The sequence below is a fragment of the Amblyomma americanum genome, chromosome 9 (genome assembly GCF_052857255.1).
Source record: "Amblyomma americanum isolate KBUSLIRL-KWMA chromosome 9, ASM5285725v1, whole genome shotgun sequence".
In the NCBI taxonomy this organism is placed as follows: Eukaryota; Metazoa; Arthropoda; class Arachnida; order Ixodida; family Ixodidae; genus Amblyomma; species Amblyomma americanum.
This window is the reverse complement of record NC_135505.1, coordinates 127,069,744-127,085,195: the sequence shown is the minus strand read 5'-3', so window position 1 is coordinate 127,085,195 and position 15,452 is coordinate 127,069,744. Positions and strand designations below refer to the sequence as shown.

At 46.4% G+C, this 15,452-nt stretch overlaps 1 protein-coding gene across 1 annotated transcript; it reads right to left on the bottom strand.

The window, feature by feature from the left end:
• Nucleotides 1-1,246: 1,246 nt before the first annotated feature.
• LOC144105470 (dehydrogenase/reductase SDR family member 9-like) lies at nt 1,247-9,093 on the bottom strand. The gene is made up of 6 exons (XM_077638593.1): nt 8,762-9,093; nt 7,696-7,899; nt 5,992-6,174; nt 3,972-4,104; nt 3,274-3,456; nt 1,247-1,596 (listed from the first exon to the last, which is right to left on the bottom strand). Exons 1-6 carry the CDS (start codon nt 8,979-8,981, stop codon nt 1,371-1,373), a joined length of 1,149 nt encoding a protein of 382 aa, XP_077494719.1. The 5' UTR covers nt 8,982-9,093; the 3' UTR covers nt 1,247-1,370.
• Nucleotides 9,094-15,452: the final 6,359 nt, after the last annotated feature.

Sequence of the window (15,452 nt, the reverse complement as noted above, 5' to 3'; positions counted from 1 at the left end):
CAGTTTGAGATCGGGAGCAGGAGCACAGTTTTATTGGTGTCTGTCGGCTGAGACCTGTTACAGTTAAAGTTTATTCTTAATAGCAGGTATTATGGCTACATTACTAACGATGAGTGTCATTATTCTCATGTTTATTGCCCTTATTGTTGTATAAATCCCCATATATTAGGAAGGGAATGTGTAGGAGTGTTCGCTGCACGGAAACTGAATCTACCGAGTGACAGCACGAGTTTAAATAATGCCAAAGGAGTAGACGGCCCAGAAATTAATGTCAATCCGATGCTTATAAGGAAATTATCCCCATGGGGAATCATTCACCTTTTCCAGAGCCATAGGGGAGAAAAAAGAAATAGTAGGCAAAAATCAACGGAAGGTCAATGAAATTCATGGGGCAGAGTATGCCTCAGCACTGTGCTCAACGAAATCTCCTTTTGGCAGTGAAGTGAAGGGTATAAGAGCCGAGCGCCTATAACTGTAGCACAATGCCAAATAGCTCGGCTGCACGACGGTCTGACTGGCCTCCTGTAGCGTTGGTATTCTAGCGGCTACTTTATTCCTTCGATGGAGCAGCTGGCGCAAACTATTGAAGCTTCTTGTAGCTGGACGTGTGAAACAAACATTTTGTAATTAAAAAGAGCTGCTTTTCACTTGACATTCCGCGTTGAAAGTTGGCAGTCACGTTAAAAATATGCCCTGGATAATGAATATTGGAAATAGATATTATGTTTCTAGGGAAAACTCATAACTGCAAGCAGGGACTATATTCGGCTGCGTAGGTTGACAGGTCGCGTTTCGACTCCGTAGCTTCGGCCCCAGTACAAGAAAAACCTGCTTTCGCCATGTCCAGACTGTGAAAGCAGGTAGCGCGGTCCATTCCACTATTCACTGTGCAGCTCGCAGTACCCATTCTTTACCTCTTCACTCTCGCGATTTAATCCAGCAATCATAGTGCGACACACCATACTCACTCTCCCCTGTCCCCACCCCTTGACTCTGTTTGGCGACCGCGGTTTCCCTCTCGCCATGCGTAGCCTCTTGTCCTATCTCTTTGTCCAACTTTCCCTCTTTCTCACTCACCTCCGCGGAAACGGGAAAGGACGATTTCTCTCTACTGTGCCTAATCTCCACCGAGTGCTGACACGCCAACGCCGGGCAAGATCTAATGCTAACGCATTAAAAAAAAAAAATGCGAGCTCTGAAATACATGCAAGCATCACGCGAAAGAGATCGGCTGGGGTCCGACGTGTCACAAGGCCGGGATCTTTATTGGCATCTCATCAGCGCTACATGTCAGCCGGAGGTACCGCCGCCCACAGACGACTTCATCCGCGCCGTTACAAACGTGGGATTTTGGTGGCGGTGGGAATTGGTCACTGCGCCTTCATTACCTTGGGGGCAGAGGACGCGGGGCTGGAAATGGATGACAAGGGTTCGGACAGGGGTGAAAAAGGAGAGCGCGCTTTGGACCTCGGCTGGAAGGCGTTGATGAGCACGCTGTCGACCATCTCGACGGGAAGCAGCTCGAGAAGGCTGCACAGAGCCACGTCCGTGCTGCCGCAGCGGTACCGTGCCTTGGGGACCGGATCCGTCAGGGCGCTGCAGGCATTGACGTGAATTGTTGGAGGGCCTGATGGATTTTGTATTATATTTTTGTTTTCAGTGTTTCCTGTTACAGTTTATTTGCATGTTTTTAAGACCCGATAGTACCTCTTCTGTTCCAATCATTATTATAGATGTATATCGAAAACAAACTTCTATGTCGCTTCCTGTATTACTTGTATCTATTCTTGGAGTGGGCTTGTAATAATCTGAGCCGTCGATTGTGCCGCCTTGTGTCCCCCGTTATATTTATATTTTTGAAATTTATCCACAGTCTGTGCCAATTTCTTCTTGCAACGATCCAGCTATTACAGTTCCATTAGGTATTTACAATATCTTGAAATAAAAATTTCACGCCCTCATGCATTTAATGTTCCCGTCCTTCTCATGAACGTCCGAAGGTCATTCGCGAAAAACAATCGATCAATCTTGTGTGCGGGAAAATTGGTGTGAAAAACCGTCGTTTACATTAAGAAACGATATCAACGACTGCTTTCTACTCCCCGCTGCATCTCTGGTACGGTTGAGCGGGGGTGAGGCGACTTTTCTATCTTGAGCGGTGTATTAAAAAAAAAAGCTGCTTTCTAATGGCTGCGGCAGATGTCACAATCGACGTGCCTTCGCGCAGCGGCAGCGGCGGCACAAGAACTGGCTACCGAGAAAGAGGCCGCCGAAAATAGAACAAAAAGCAGGTTTAGAAAAAAAAATGAAACATGCATCGCATCCTCTAGCTGTTAAATGTGTGCCTGCGTTGTATTTGGCCACCAATACACCACCAGTGAGTGGAATGTTCGGAATGTGGCAGTAGTGCAGTGCGTGCAATGTGTATAAATGCAGGATTTACAGCAACGGGCATGAAATGAATTCATGGGGACCATTGCGCTCTTCTACAAGCAATGAATTCACGAAGAGATCAGTGCGGCATTAAGCGCAGCTGCAAAGCAGCAGGACGGCCAAAACTATAGAATGCGAGGTTTGTTCAACCTTTATTGCACAGTGAGTGGTCGTACGGAGACACCTTACTTTCACTGCATACATATACTATGTTTCATGCACCAGACGCAACGCTGTAAAAAGTACGAAAATAGTCCATATGAAAACATAAAGGAAGGCGTGTTAATCCGTACTTGTTTTGTCGCCGATTGTCCTAAGGCGGAAGAAAGCGACATCGTGTCTCGGCAATAAAAGCGCATTTATTCAAGCTCATTATAAATATGTAATGAAAAAAGCTTGCAGGCAAAGCATTTACTATTTTTCGCTCACCACAAAAAACACGCTACTTTTTGATCGCGGATGCAGGTAGTGCAAACAAGAGCGCTAGCTTTGGCAGCGTTGCGCCTGGTGTATGGAACGGAGTATACGTATTCGCCGCCGCCTTATGATTCAAGTTGAAGAGTAGTGCTTAATCGCAGTTATTTTTCAAATAACCTAGATTTCCCTGGCTTGCACGGATATAACGGCACATTGTCCTTTAGAGTCTGCGTTCGGACGTGGTGACATCAAGTCATACGTTGAAACTCTCCTGGGCTTGGACAAGTAAGTTTCCTTTTGCCGCTGAGTGATGCCCCTTAAATTCGTTAGTACTCGAATACAGCACACCGACGGTGATTAAAAGTACAGGATCGTGGTAGAAACAAATGATGCCTCGGAGAAAATTGTTTCTTGATGGCTCACCAGTGAACAGCCTTAGAGACGTCGTTGAGGTTGATGTGCATGTACTTCTGCATGCGCTTGGGGATCAAGTTCTTGAAGTTGTCCAGGTACACTTGGCCGTACTCTTCCTTCATTGTGGGATTCATCCGGTTGACAACCTCGTTGATGCCTATCCTGACGTTCTCCGGGTCCGTAATGCGTGTCCTGTAGAGACAGCGGCTCGAGTTTCGTAAATGACTACAGACAATGCTCACTCCAGTCCATGGTGCTTACGGTGCACATTGCGACCAATGGCTTTGAGATCATTAGAAGAGCGCATTGTAATTACGGCTGATATGCTAACCCGCGGACCTCTACAAATATTCAGTTGACTATCCAGAGAAATCATGTATTGAAATAAAAGTACTGTCCTCGAAAGGGCTTGCGATTTTGCTCTAACATGACTGTTTCAACTTTGTGGATTGAGTTAGCCAAATCTTATCCTTTCCCAGACTTCTTTCTCATTCTGTGTGTTTAATAGTAAGCACAAAACTCATTAAGCCAGACTCTGAGAAATAGAGTTTCCAGTCATTACCAGCGTCCTGTATCTTACACCATGTTCGGGCCTACAAGTTACGCCTCAATTGGAACCCTCACAGGTGATTTAGACTCTTTTCAAGCATTACAAAACTCTCTCCGCAAAGCACCTCAAGTAAGAGGAGTAAAAACGGGGGTCTCACTTGTAGAGCATGGGCTCCACGGTCGAAACGTTCACCTGCCACTTGTAGAGTTCCCGCCGCAGACCGTCGGCGAGCGAACAGAGTGCTGCGGACGTCGCGGACGCCCCGACTGATCCTGGTATGGACATGCGCCCTGTGCCAATAGGTGCGAGAATAAGAAAATGAAAAAAAAGAAGGCCGTCATCGTCTGGAAGACGTTGAAGTAACGAGCGTTAGCTGTTTGGTTTACTAGATGAAGAAAGCGAAGAAGAACGCACCGCTCGTCTCGAGAAACGGAATGTAATACCCTTTGAAACGAAGTGGATTGCCACGATGCTCGGCTACGCGTGCACACACGCACGCCGCCTAGCGCGTTCTATCAGAGAAATTACGATGCACGTCTACCCATTGTCGAGTTGCACCCCCTCAAGATAAGTTCCAAACGGAATTTGCTTTGTTTGGGGGGTTAAGGTGGGCCTGGAATTCGGCTTGCGGTGCGATATGGTAACGCTTCAATTAGTAATTGTATGTATATAATGCTTACCTATTATTTAATTGTGGTTTTATTTCTATCTCTATAGCGGAACGAACGCATGCATGTATAGCGTTCCCGTAACGGGACAGTTTTCCTGCCCGTTTTAGGATATTTTTTGGTGAGGTGGGGGAGAATGGGATGAGAGAGCAAAAGCAATTTTAGTTGCCGCCATCTTGAATTCAGTAAACAGAAGCTATGCCGCCATTTCGTTCCCTGACGTCATACTCACATAGTTGCAACTCTATCCACCATATTGGACAGTGACGCCGTCATTGACACGCGTCAGGTGGTTGTTTTTACAATGCTATCGTAGATGGTGCTACAAGTCTCAATGCGAGATGCGCTGTTTTCTAGTTGCAGCCACAGATGGCGCTTTGATCTCGGAGTGGTTAGTGTTCCTGTATATGCTCCCGCAGGGAGCATATACAGGAACACTAGGGGTGGTAGGAGACCTCACGAAATCTCGAAACGTGGTGAGTAGTTGCTGCCACAGATGGGGCTGTAATCAAGGGCTGTAGCAGACTCCACGTAATCTCGAAACGTGATGAGAAAGAGCTTGCTCTCTTAAAACTTAAGACCTACTGCTTTTATCCAAAGTGAGGAAATGACTGTGGTTGTCCTCGTCAAATAAATGCAATGTTCATTGACCTTCTTCAGAAATAGGAATATCATTTTGCATTCACCGCTGGGTGAGATGGCCCAGAGTACAAGCTGCCACAGTGCCAGGCTTCGTTGGCCTGAATAGAACGACATGCTTGCGAGTACTATGCTATCGTGCTCAACCCTAGTTGTGTCTAGGTAAAGAAGGAAAATATTAACAGCGACGAAGTTGTTTCTCTGACGGTGGCCGTAGGAAGAGAACGAACTGTGTCGTCCTCTGCATCAGAATATTGCGTTCATGAGAGGCTGGTGACATCACGTGAATAGCTCTTGTGTGTTGTGCCGTCTTTGACATAAGTAACCAGACTGCATATCTGTGTGTATAGTGGAGCACTTATGCAACGCCTCAGGCTCTGAATTTCTGTGAGGTAAGGATAACGCTTGTCGCCACCTTTCAGGGAAGCAGCTAGGGTCCGGATCCACTATACGGGTGTGAAGCAAACTATGCAGCCTGGTTGTTTTGGCAAGGACGCTAAGTAGATGGCAGCACAAGCGAGCTTTGCCTAGGTTGCATGGATATCGGTTTAAGATATAGTTATGCGGTGGCAAGCCAATGAACAGGACGGCATGATGACAGATAACACGATTTAATGGCCGCGGTCCTAGCGCGAGCACTCCGTTCGGCGCCACTGCCCATTTCATCGCCATATACATGTATATATCTTACATATACGCACATATATCTTACAACATGGCCTCGAACAGTGTTCCTGCATCGCGGCGCCCTAGCGTTGTCGCAAAGGGAAGCGCTCAGGCAGTCTGGAGTGAAGTGCATCACATCGCTAGATGAAGCCACAAAGAACTGGAGGCTGTTACGCCTAGGATGCCATGCCTGTCTGTGCTTACCGTGCACGCTGGACATGATGACGATTCGCCCTTTGCTCTTCCTGAGCAGCGGGATGCCTTCCTTGAGGAAGCGAATGGTGCCGCTCACGTTGACGGTGCACAGCCAGCGCAGCTCGTCGAACGACATCCACTCCAGCTCGCCGTAGTTGGTCACGCCCGCGTTGGCCACGATGCCCCACAATTCTGCAGTGGTAAGGGACCCGCTCAGTTATCTTATCATCGTATCTAATGGTTAGCTTTTAATCTTCTAATCATTCTTCCTTACCTCTTTGGACTCATATGTAAGAGAAAAGTCAAAGGAACTAAATAACCAAGCGAACAACTAATCTACCAACTAACCTAACAACTAACCAACTGAATAGCCAACTAGTAACTAACTAAATAAGTCTATCAACTGACTTGCTAAGCAACCAAATGACTAACCAACTACGTAACTCACTATTCGATCTCTTTGTGTTGCCACATAGAGCATCAGATCTTGTGCTCCAGCAGTGACGTCCATTGTGATGATCAAGTATGAAACTCTGTTCTCCATAAAGCCACGCCACATGGCAGGATGTTTTGTGCGTGTCCAGAGCTTCCTGGAGAAGGAAGAACTGAGCGCCTCGTTTTCTTACCGACCACAACACTTTTCAGCATTAGATAAAGCGTTACGGAATTCCTGCTGTACCCCTTGCCTTGACGAGAAAAATAAATGCGAATTTCTTCAGGGAATGAATTGGAAGAGAAAGCAAGCGTAGCAGGGGGCGGCAGAAAGTTAGGTGGGCGGATGAGGTTAGAAAGTTTGCGGGCATATGGTGGGCACAGCTGGCAAAGGACAGGGTTAATTGGAGAGACATGGGAGAGGCCTTTGCCCTACAGTGGACGTAGTCAGGCTGATGATGATGATGACTTCTGCAAGCCTGACGAGAACAAAAAGAAATATTGCAGATGCACCGGCGAAACGAAGAAGGCAAGTGATGCCGAAATACCCTTCCCAATAACTGCTCTTGTGATTCGTGACTAGTTATCTCACCATCTCCTGCTCTTGTGCTTCTTTCAAGAGCTCTCACAGAAATCCTTACACTATTACCTCATCTTCTGCCGAGCTCACCAGGATAGCATGAATAACTATCCATCAACTACGTTGTTACACATGCAGTGCGTGTCATATACGTGGCTAGCTATACTCTATGCGCTTATGAAGACACAGGTGCACTTTTTTTGCCATGAAGGTGAGGACTGTGGCGCAAACACTGAATTAAGTCCGCGAAAATCTTGCATGAAAGATTAAGGATGCATTCATGAATTAAAATGGAGGCATAATTTCAAAATATTGTCCTCCAAATGCAGAGTGTGTGCAGTGTGATGCGATTTGTAGGTGATAATATGAAGGTTAACCTAGCTGCTCTAACTAATCGGTTCTGACGCGGTTTATATTTGCAGGAAGGCTAAAAGCAATACATTAAGCCAGCGTGCCGAGGGATATCTCTGTACTGAACCGTAATTTTTAACGCAGACACAAAGACCATGACGCCGAGAAAAAAAAATTATAGGTTCGTTTTAGGCGGAAATGAGCGTGATCGACTTCAGATGGCAGGAGGCTGTGCTTATACCTCGATATAGAGTCATTAACACTCTCCCTTTTCGGCTCTGCTTACGATGTAGCTGTGTCACTCACTGATGCTGCCTCGAAGTCCGGCGTGCCCAACACACGAGCTATACCTTTTTCGCCCAGGTGGGTGACGACCGTCTTGTAGGCCTGCACGATGCTCTCCTCGTCCATGTAGTCGAGAGGCACCACTTGCACGCGCATATCTTTGAGGACGTTGGCCCCGTCCGAGCCAGGGTCCAGGCAGCCGGCGTACACCTCGAAGCCGTGCTCATGAAGGCGACGGGCCGTGTGCAGGCCCAGGCCGCTGTCGCAGCCTGCGAGGCACCAGTGCGCTGTAATGACCCTGGTTTGGTGAATAAAAATCTAGTATTCTCTGGAGTCAAATAAATAAATAAATAAATAAATAAATAAATAAATAAATAAATAAATAAATAAATAAATAAATAAATAAACCAATTCATCAATAAATAAATTAAATAAATAAATAAATAAATAAATAAATTGGTCATCATCATCGACGTCGTCGTGGTCCTGTCGCCATCAGCAGCAGCAGCTGGATTACATTCTCTGCAAGAGAAAACATTCTCTGGAATGATCAACGCCTTCACCAGCCCCTACTAGTTCATCCGTGAAAACATCCCAATCTTATCTCGACACACAACGTTCGACCCATACTCAGCAAGTTACCCTTTTCTCAGTATTTACTCTGTTATCAAAACCGACCGTCATTTAACTGTTTGCCGAGTAACGCAACAAGGCAGGTATATTTGCTGCCTTAGTTTCTACTATCAAATCATTACCTACAGTTTGTTCTATAATCCGGATATCTGTCTTTTTGAATTTTTAAGCTACCCCTGTCATTTTTCTTTTCTTGACCAGCCGTGCTCTTAAAGCCAGTGAACGCCAAAGGACGGCTAATGAGTCATTCATATCGCTACAGTGAAAATAAGGATCATGGTCTATGCGGTGTATCTTTCTTTTGCTCCTAAAAAGTCTAGACCGTTGATACCATCACGGTGAAAGTAAGCACGGCTTGTTTAAACGATCAACATATTTGCACGTGCACAGGCATACACGACATGTGGGCCGTGTAGTTTCACGGCGCGATTATACAACTAACGCCACTCCAGACGCTAGAGCCGGTACTTTGATCATGAACCAGTTGCTCAACCTTACCGCTGATGAAGACTGTAGGATGCTTGAGCCGAACCTCGCGCCGGTACTTGCGGTCTATTATCTCGGCCAGGTGGAAGCCGACGACCACCGAGAATATAACGTTCGAGACGAAGCCGACGAGGAAACGCAGAGGAGGCGTGATGGCCATAACGATGAAGGTGATGCTGGACAGCACGATCATGCCTAAGAGGCGGTCTTTGCCTCCCCCGGGTTCATCCATCGCTGTTCCACAAGGTCCGCCCCAAAGGCACCACGAGGGGCTCTAAGGCGGACCAGGTGGCACACGTCGTCGTCTTTCTTTACCAGCGACGTTCGATGCCAGCGTGTCGGTAGCTCAAATTATTAGGCCATAGAACTACTGGTGCAATAAGTGCACGGTATTTTTCTTTTTTCTGTCCTGGGAAGCTCGAAAGCATGTGCATGTGCGTATTGTCGGCTGTGACGGCCCTGCCTGCTATGGTACATGGCTAAAATTCTTAGTAACCCCTAAAGAATTGACCTTGTGCTTTGAGTAAGAGGGGGCAGGATGACAGGGTGGTGAGGTTTTGTGAATTGGATGTAATATTTTCTGCAGCTTTACTGAGGTAGACTCACAGAAACCAGGCACCTCGGAGGAAGACGAAGGAGCTGTCAAGACCAGTTATTAATCAGGCCAGCTCCGCGCCCTATTTAACCAGTATGGCCGCCGGGGTACGCCAGCGGAGTGACAAAGCAGCGACCCAAATGATGATGATGATGATGATGTCCTCAGGCTGAATGACACGTACCCACGGCGGGGGATTGGCCAGGGTGCATTGCTGATACAAACGCACACAGGGCTAAGGAGTGGAGTATTTGGATAATTTTGTGAAGAAGACTCGAATTTGGATTAAAAAAGGTGACCAAAATGACACCTATTGGTGACTTTGCACGTCATGATGGCATTCTTTCTCCGATGTATTTGCTTCGCGCCGAGGCATTCTGAAGGCTGGTAAGTATAACCTACCGATTGCTGTCAAAGCCGGAAAGCGAGTGTTAACTGGTTGGAAAACCTGACGGACCGGTATTGAGCATTGTTCAACAAAGTAAAAGAATTGTCGAAGAAAAACGGACACAAGTATCTCTGGAACAGTAAGGAAAAAATACGACAAAAAAGACGCCAGTCTCCAGCAGTAATTGTAAAGTAAGCTCGAGTCCTTGACAAGCTTGAATGAGAAGGTAGATTTGATTTTTCATTTGTCTTCGGTCGATTACAGGAATGCAGACAGTGACAGATGTACCTTATCTACTCCCAGATTGCTATAAATTATGTCGGCCCAGCTTTCTACACGTCATTCGATGAGGTATAATAGGAGATGAGGTATAATGTATTTTCCATTTCCACGATGACCCAATTATTTGGTCTAAAGCTTACGGACATATATCGCATTCACTCATGTGTAGTCCCCAACATCAAGTAACCGCGCCTTAAAGAATTTTCGAATATGAAAACTTGTTATGTCGTGAACTTAACTTTGCTACTGCATCAGGTAGCTTTTATGACGTTCACTGTGTGAAGTGTACGACGTAACGGGTTTTAGGGTATGAAAACGACTATGAAAACCCATTACGTCGTGAACTTTACGCAGTGAACATCATAAAAGCTACCTGATGCAACAGCAAAACTAAGATTATAGGCTCTGGGACCGCCACTGCTGGGCAGAGTTAGACAGCGATTGAGTGTGTTGCTAATAAGCGAAGTAACTCCAGGGAGTGCTGAATAACTTTTTGCCGGCAGAAGCGCGGTTAGCTTTATTTTCAAGACACAACAAAAGCTACGTTGAAGTAACAGTAGGCACAATAGAAGGCGATGAATTAATGTCAAAACACGAGGACAATAAAGCGATACATCACATTTAGAAACAATATGCCCATTAAATTTGTCTCATAGAAGACATATTAGCGAGACGAGTAGAGACGTGCAACAGCAGTACAGCTATTTGCGCACCACATACGTAAAGCAAACTACAGTGGGCTAATTAGCAGGTATTAAGTAAAATCTAAGAAAAACCTTCACTCAAATGTTAATAGGTAATCGATTATGCTATTTGCTCCGATTGTTGCAGATATACGTGCAACATTGTAATTTGGTGGCTTTGTACAATCCAAGCATAGGATCTTGCGCCACCCGTCAATAATATGGGGTCTCCTCATGGTCTCCCTTGGTTTTTCGTCTGCGGCGTAGGCTGCCTTTGTCCTGGACGTCAGTGGCGGATGTGGAAGGGTCTTCCGGCGTGTCCTTCTGGTCTGAGTCCGATACTTCAGCATCCGGCTCCTCATGATCGGTCGTGCTGTGCCTTTGTAGGTCCTCGGTGCGCCGGGGGGAGATGAACTTGCGCGGTGAGCCGCTGGGACCTGACTGCGGGGGTAAAAGGCGCGCGTGTGGCGTCGGCGCAAGATCAGTCTGAAGAGCTGAGGAACTTTTGGCACAATGATAGCTGTGTGGGGAATTTTCTTTTGCGAAAAGGGCGTAAGCGAACCCGCCGTGATGGCTCAGTGGTTATGGCGCTCGGCTGCTGATCCGGAGTTCCCGGGTTCGAACCCGACCGCGGCGGCTGCGTTTTTATGGAGGCAAAACGCTAAGGCGCCCGTCTGCTGTGCGATGTCAGTGCACGTTAAAGATCCCCAGGTATTCGAAATTATTCCGGAGCCCTCCACTACGGCGCCTATTTCTTCCTTTCTCCTTTCACTCCTTCCTTTATCCCTTCCCTTACGGCGCGGTTCAGGTGTCCAACGATATATGAGACAGATACTGCGGCATTTCCTTTCCTCAAAAACCAATTATTATTATTAAATGGCGTAAGCGTGGTAACAAGAAATTCCTCCCTCAATTTACAGCCTGAGGAAAATACCACATGGGAATGAGTGAAAGGCGACAAGTGGCTGGACGGGATAACGGGTCGCCGGTTATCTTGTTACAAAGGTGGTCCTGGGATGGGGTTGGGATTTGCTGCAGGTGCGTAAGCGGGGCGGAGGGGGATGGAAGGTGGGTGGTGGTATCGTCACAATTTTAGTGTATGTACTTTGGAAGTACTCATACCCTATTATATCTACATATACTGTAATGTATGTACTCAAGTGTATGCACTATTGGGGACAAAATTTTGCGGGACGCGAGTTCTCGAAAAAAAAAACGTTTATTGTAGCTCCACCTCGCTACACAGACGCCTGATATTCTGAGGAGAGGAAGGAGGATTTAGGACTTTAAGGCCTTCATACATCCTTCCATATACTGTGTATTCATGTATTGTGCACATTCATACAATATCCGGCGAATGGGTAGCGAGGTGAAGCTACAATAAGCGTTTTTCCAACAACTCGCGACCCGCAAACTTCTGTCCCCAATAGTACGTATACTGCAACGTATATGTAAAGAAGCACATATACAGGGCGTGGTACACGAATCACTCACCCCCCCCCCCCTCTCAATTTCGATGAGTTTAGTTGTTCTTAGCAGACCGTCGATTAATGTCCACAGGCGTTGCAAGTCTTACAGAAAACATGTCAGGATTGAAGCCTAGCAGTATAACTCAAAATTCTTCGAATAATATTAGCTCAACCCGCTCTTAAAACGTGGGTAGTGCAATCAGCGGGAGTCAGTTTCGTTTAGTACAGGCTGCTAGGCGCAAAACTTTCTCGGGACTTTCTTCCAGAGGCAGTGCGCGCCAGCTGGTGCCGCGGTTTGATGAATGAGGTTGGAAATTGGAAGGAAAGGGTTAGCTTCAATGTCTTAAACGGTTTCTGCTCTTTATACCACGACCGCGATACATTAGCGGTGCGATAAGATTTTTAAATTAATTTTCCCGAATTGAATAAATAATTTATTCGGCGAAAAATCCTCCAAAAGCTATAAACCTGGCAGTAATGTTGACGTAGTCTGTAATCTGACAAACGGAGGTCATGAAGACTGTAAACAGGAATGAAAGGTAAGCACTCGGAATGTGGAACAGGGTAGGGGTATCGAATGGGGGCTGTTGGTGTTGCTATACTGGGAGTGGAGTTCTGGGTGAGCAAATGGGTAAGAAACTACTGAATCCGTCATTACATGCCAAACGTATCAAAGTTTGCGCTCGACACCCTTCTATCTTCTCGATAGAATTCGTGGATTTGTACTTGAACGGCTAAAGTAATTACCCTTAATAACTTTGACGAAAAAAATTTCCTCCTGTGACAGCCCTTGGAATTTCTCAGAGAAGTGCGAAAGTTGGTGTAGGACAAAAATTTACAAGAGTCAAATATTTTACCTTTGCGCTTGAAAAGCTTTTAAAGATAATGAATATGCATTGTGGTTTTTAATGGCACAGAAAAAAAAATGTTGCGCAAATTTTTTGTGTTGTTTTATATTTCATTATTTGTTCCCAAAAAGACAGTTTTGCAATTTTGTATTATAGTCTTTCGCGACACTGGTGAACAACATCATATGTTTCGCCAGTTCTCTATAATATGTACTATCTCATTAAATGGTTTCAAGTATGATACAACGAAGTTTTTTTCAAAAAAGTCGAACTTAAAAAAAATTTCTAAGTGATTTTTATCGAGGCCTTTTTGTTTTAAGCGAGAAAGAACATTGAAATTCAGCGCTGCACATCCAGCCATGGTTGCCCTGTACCGTCACTGCACTGCTCAGCATGCTTCTGTCGGTTCCCGAGTCATACTCTGCTCAGGACGCGCGCACTGCAACAAACATTAAAGAGATAAGAGTGCCCCAAGGGGCTCTTTGTCGTCAACGGACGACTGTGCGATGGCCGGCTGGAAAATCAAAATCAGTCCACGGCGCCATGACTACTGTCGCGACGGCTTAATCGCAGTGGCTGAATGCGCATGACGTAGGGAAACGAAATTCTGTCGTCACCACTGCCACGTGGGCCGATCGCTAGGCAGAGCAGAAGCTGCCTTGTGATAGTGGCAGCATGGTGGCTTTAGTAAAGTGCGCGCGGTGCGCAAGACCTCAGTTACTTCATGACTTCGGTAGTGATTATGAGACAACACAAGGACCTGTACAAGCAAGTCAATCCTCATGGAGGTGAGCCACCATATTTCAGTTATCCTCCGGCTGTAAGCGCAGTTTAGACCGTACATTAAACTGAAATTGCATGAGGCTATGCTCCTCGCGACGCGAAGTACGACGGTGGGCGTGTGTCGCTGGCACACGCCACGAAGCAAAGAGTCTTTACTATAGAACAGTGAGGTTTGAAGCGAAAAGCTTCACTACGCCAGCTTTTCGAGCCGTCAGCGGGGCCGAAAATTTTACGTTGACTGTAGCTAGAGGTCAAACCACGATCATAATTAGGGGTAGTCAGGTTCAAGCCGCCGCGGTGGCTCTGTGGTTATGGCGCTCGGCTGCTGACCTGAAAGACACGGGTTCGATCCCGGCCGCGGTGGTCGAATTTTGATGGAGGCGAAATTCTAGAGGCCCGTGTACTGTGCGATGTCAGTGCACGTTAAAGAACCCCAGGTGGTCGAAATCTCCGGAGCCCTTCACTACGGCGTATTTCATAGCCTGAGTCGCTTTTGGTCGTTAAACCCAATAAACCAACCAACCATCATGACGCTAGTTACAGCAGAAACAGCAGAAAGTACTTCAGGCGGTACGTCCAACCAGCGACGCAGAGTGCAGAGTCGAAGGTTTCTTTCGCTCCTCACCAGGTTTAACCAAGGCTAAACCGCAGCAAATGTTTTTGCTAAGAACATCTCTGTACGAAATTGATTCTCGAAAACGCTGCATAGCACACTTTTTTGTAAGTTAGACATTTGTTTCTGAAATATACTGTGCTGTATCACACTTTAAAACACTTAATGAGATAGCACATATTATAGAAAAGCGGCAAAACATGTTATGTTGCTCGAAAATGTCGCCAAAGGGTGTTATAAAAAAAGGGAAAAACGATGTTTTTTCCGGAAATTAAGGACATAAAGCAACACAAAAAATCTGCGCTACAAATTTTTTGGCTTTGAGATTAAAACCCACAATGCATATTCATTATGTGTAAATATTCTTCGAACGCAACAGCAAGATATTTAAATTTTTTAAAACTTTTTAGTGAGACCAACTTTCGTACTTCTATGAGAAAGTCAACGGGCTGTCACATGACCACAAATTTTTTTTTTTGGGGGGGGGATCCAGCGCAAACTGGCACGCTTGGCATGGAATGACCCTGATATTAATAACCACCTATGGCGTGTCGACCGGACGAGGGTTCTCTGTGTTCTAGTGTCATGTTTTTTCTTAATAGAGGAAATGCAACACTGCAGCATCAAATCCCTCGAAAAGCTGCATTTTCTGCCGATTTCATGCGACGTGAATCTAAAGCGGAGACCTGTTCTATCGCTTCCGCTGATTGTACTATTCTAGCTCGTGGCGCTATGCATCTTGTCAAGTCGGGAAGCTCCAGTCTTTCCGTACTTACACAGGGGGCAAGAAGTGATAACGATAATCCCTAAGCCCGCCAGGAACTCATGGCGGCCGCTTGGATGGTGCGGACACACTAGCGGCAAAACGCGCGCGGCACGCCGCCGGCGGCGCACCGCGTGCCGCGAAACCTGCCTCGGCGGCGGATTGGTCTGCCGCTCAGAGGATGGGTCGAGGAGTCATTTTTGGCGGCTTGCCGCGTGCCGCGGAGCGGGGAGACCAATGAGGGGCGCCCGACTTAGTCACGTGGGAAGCGTCTGTGTC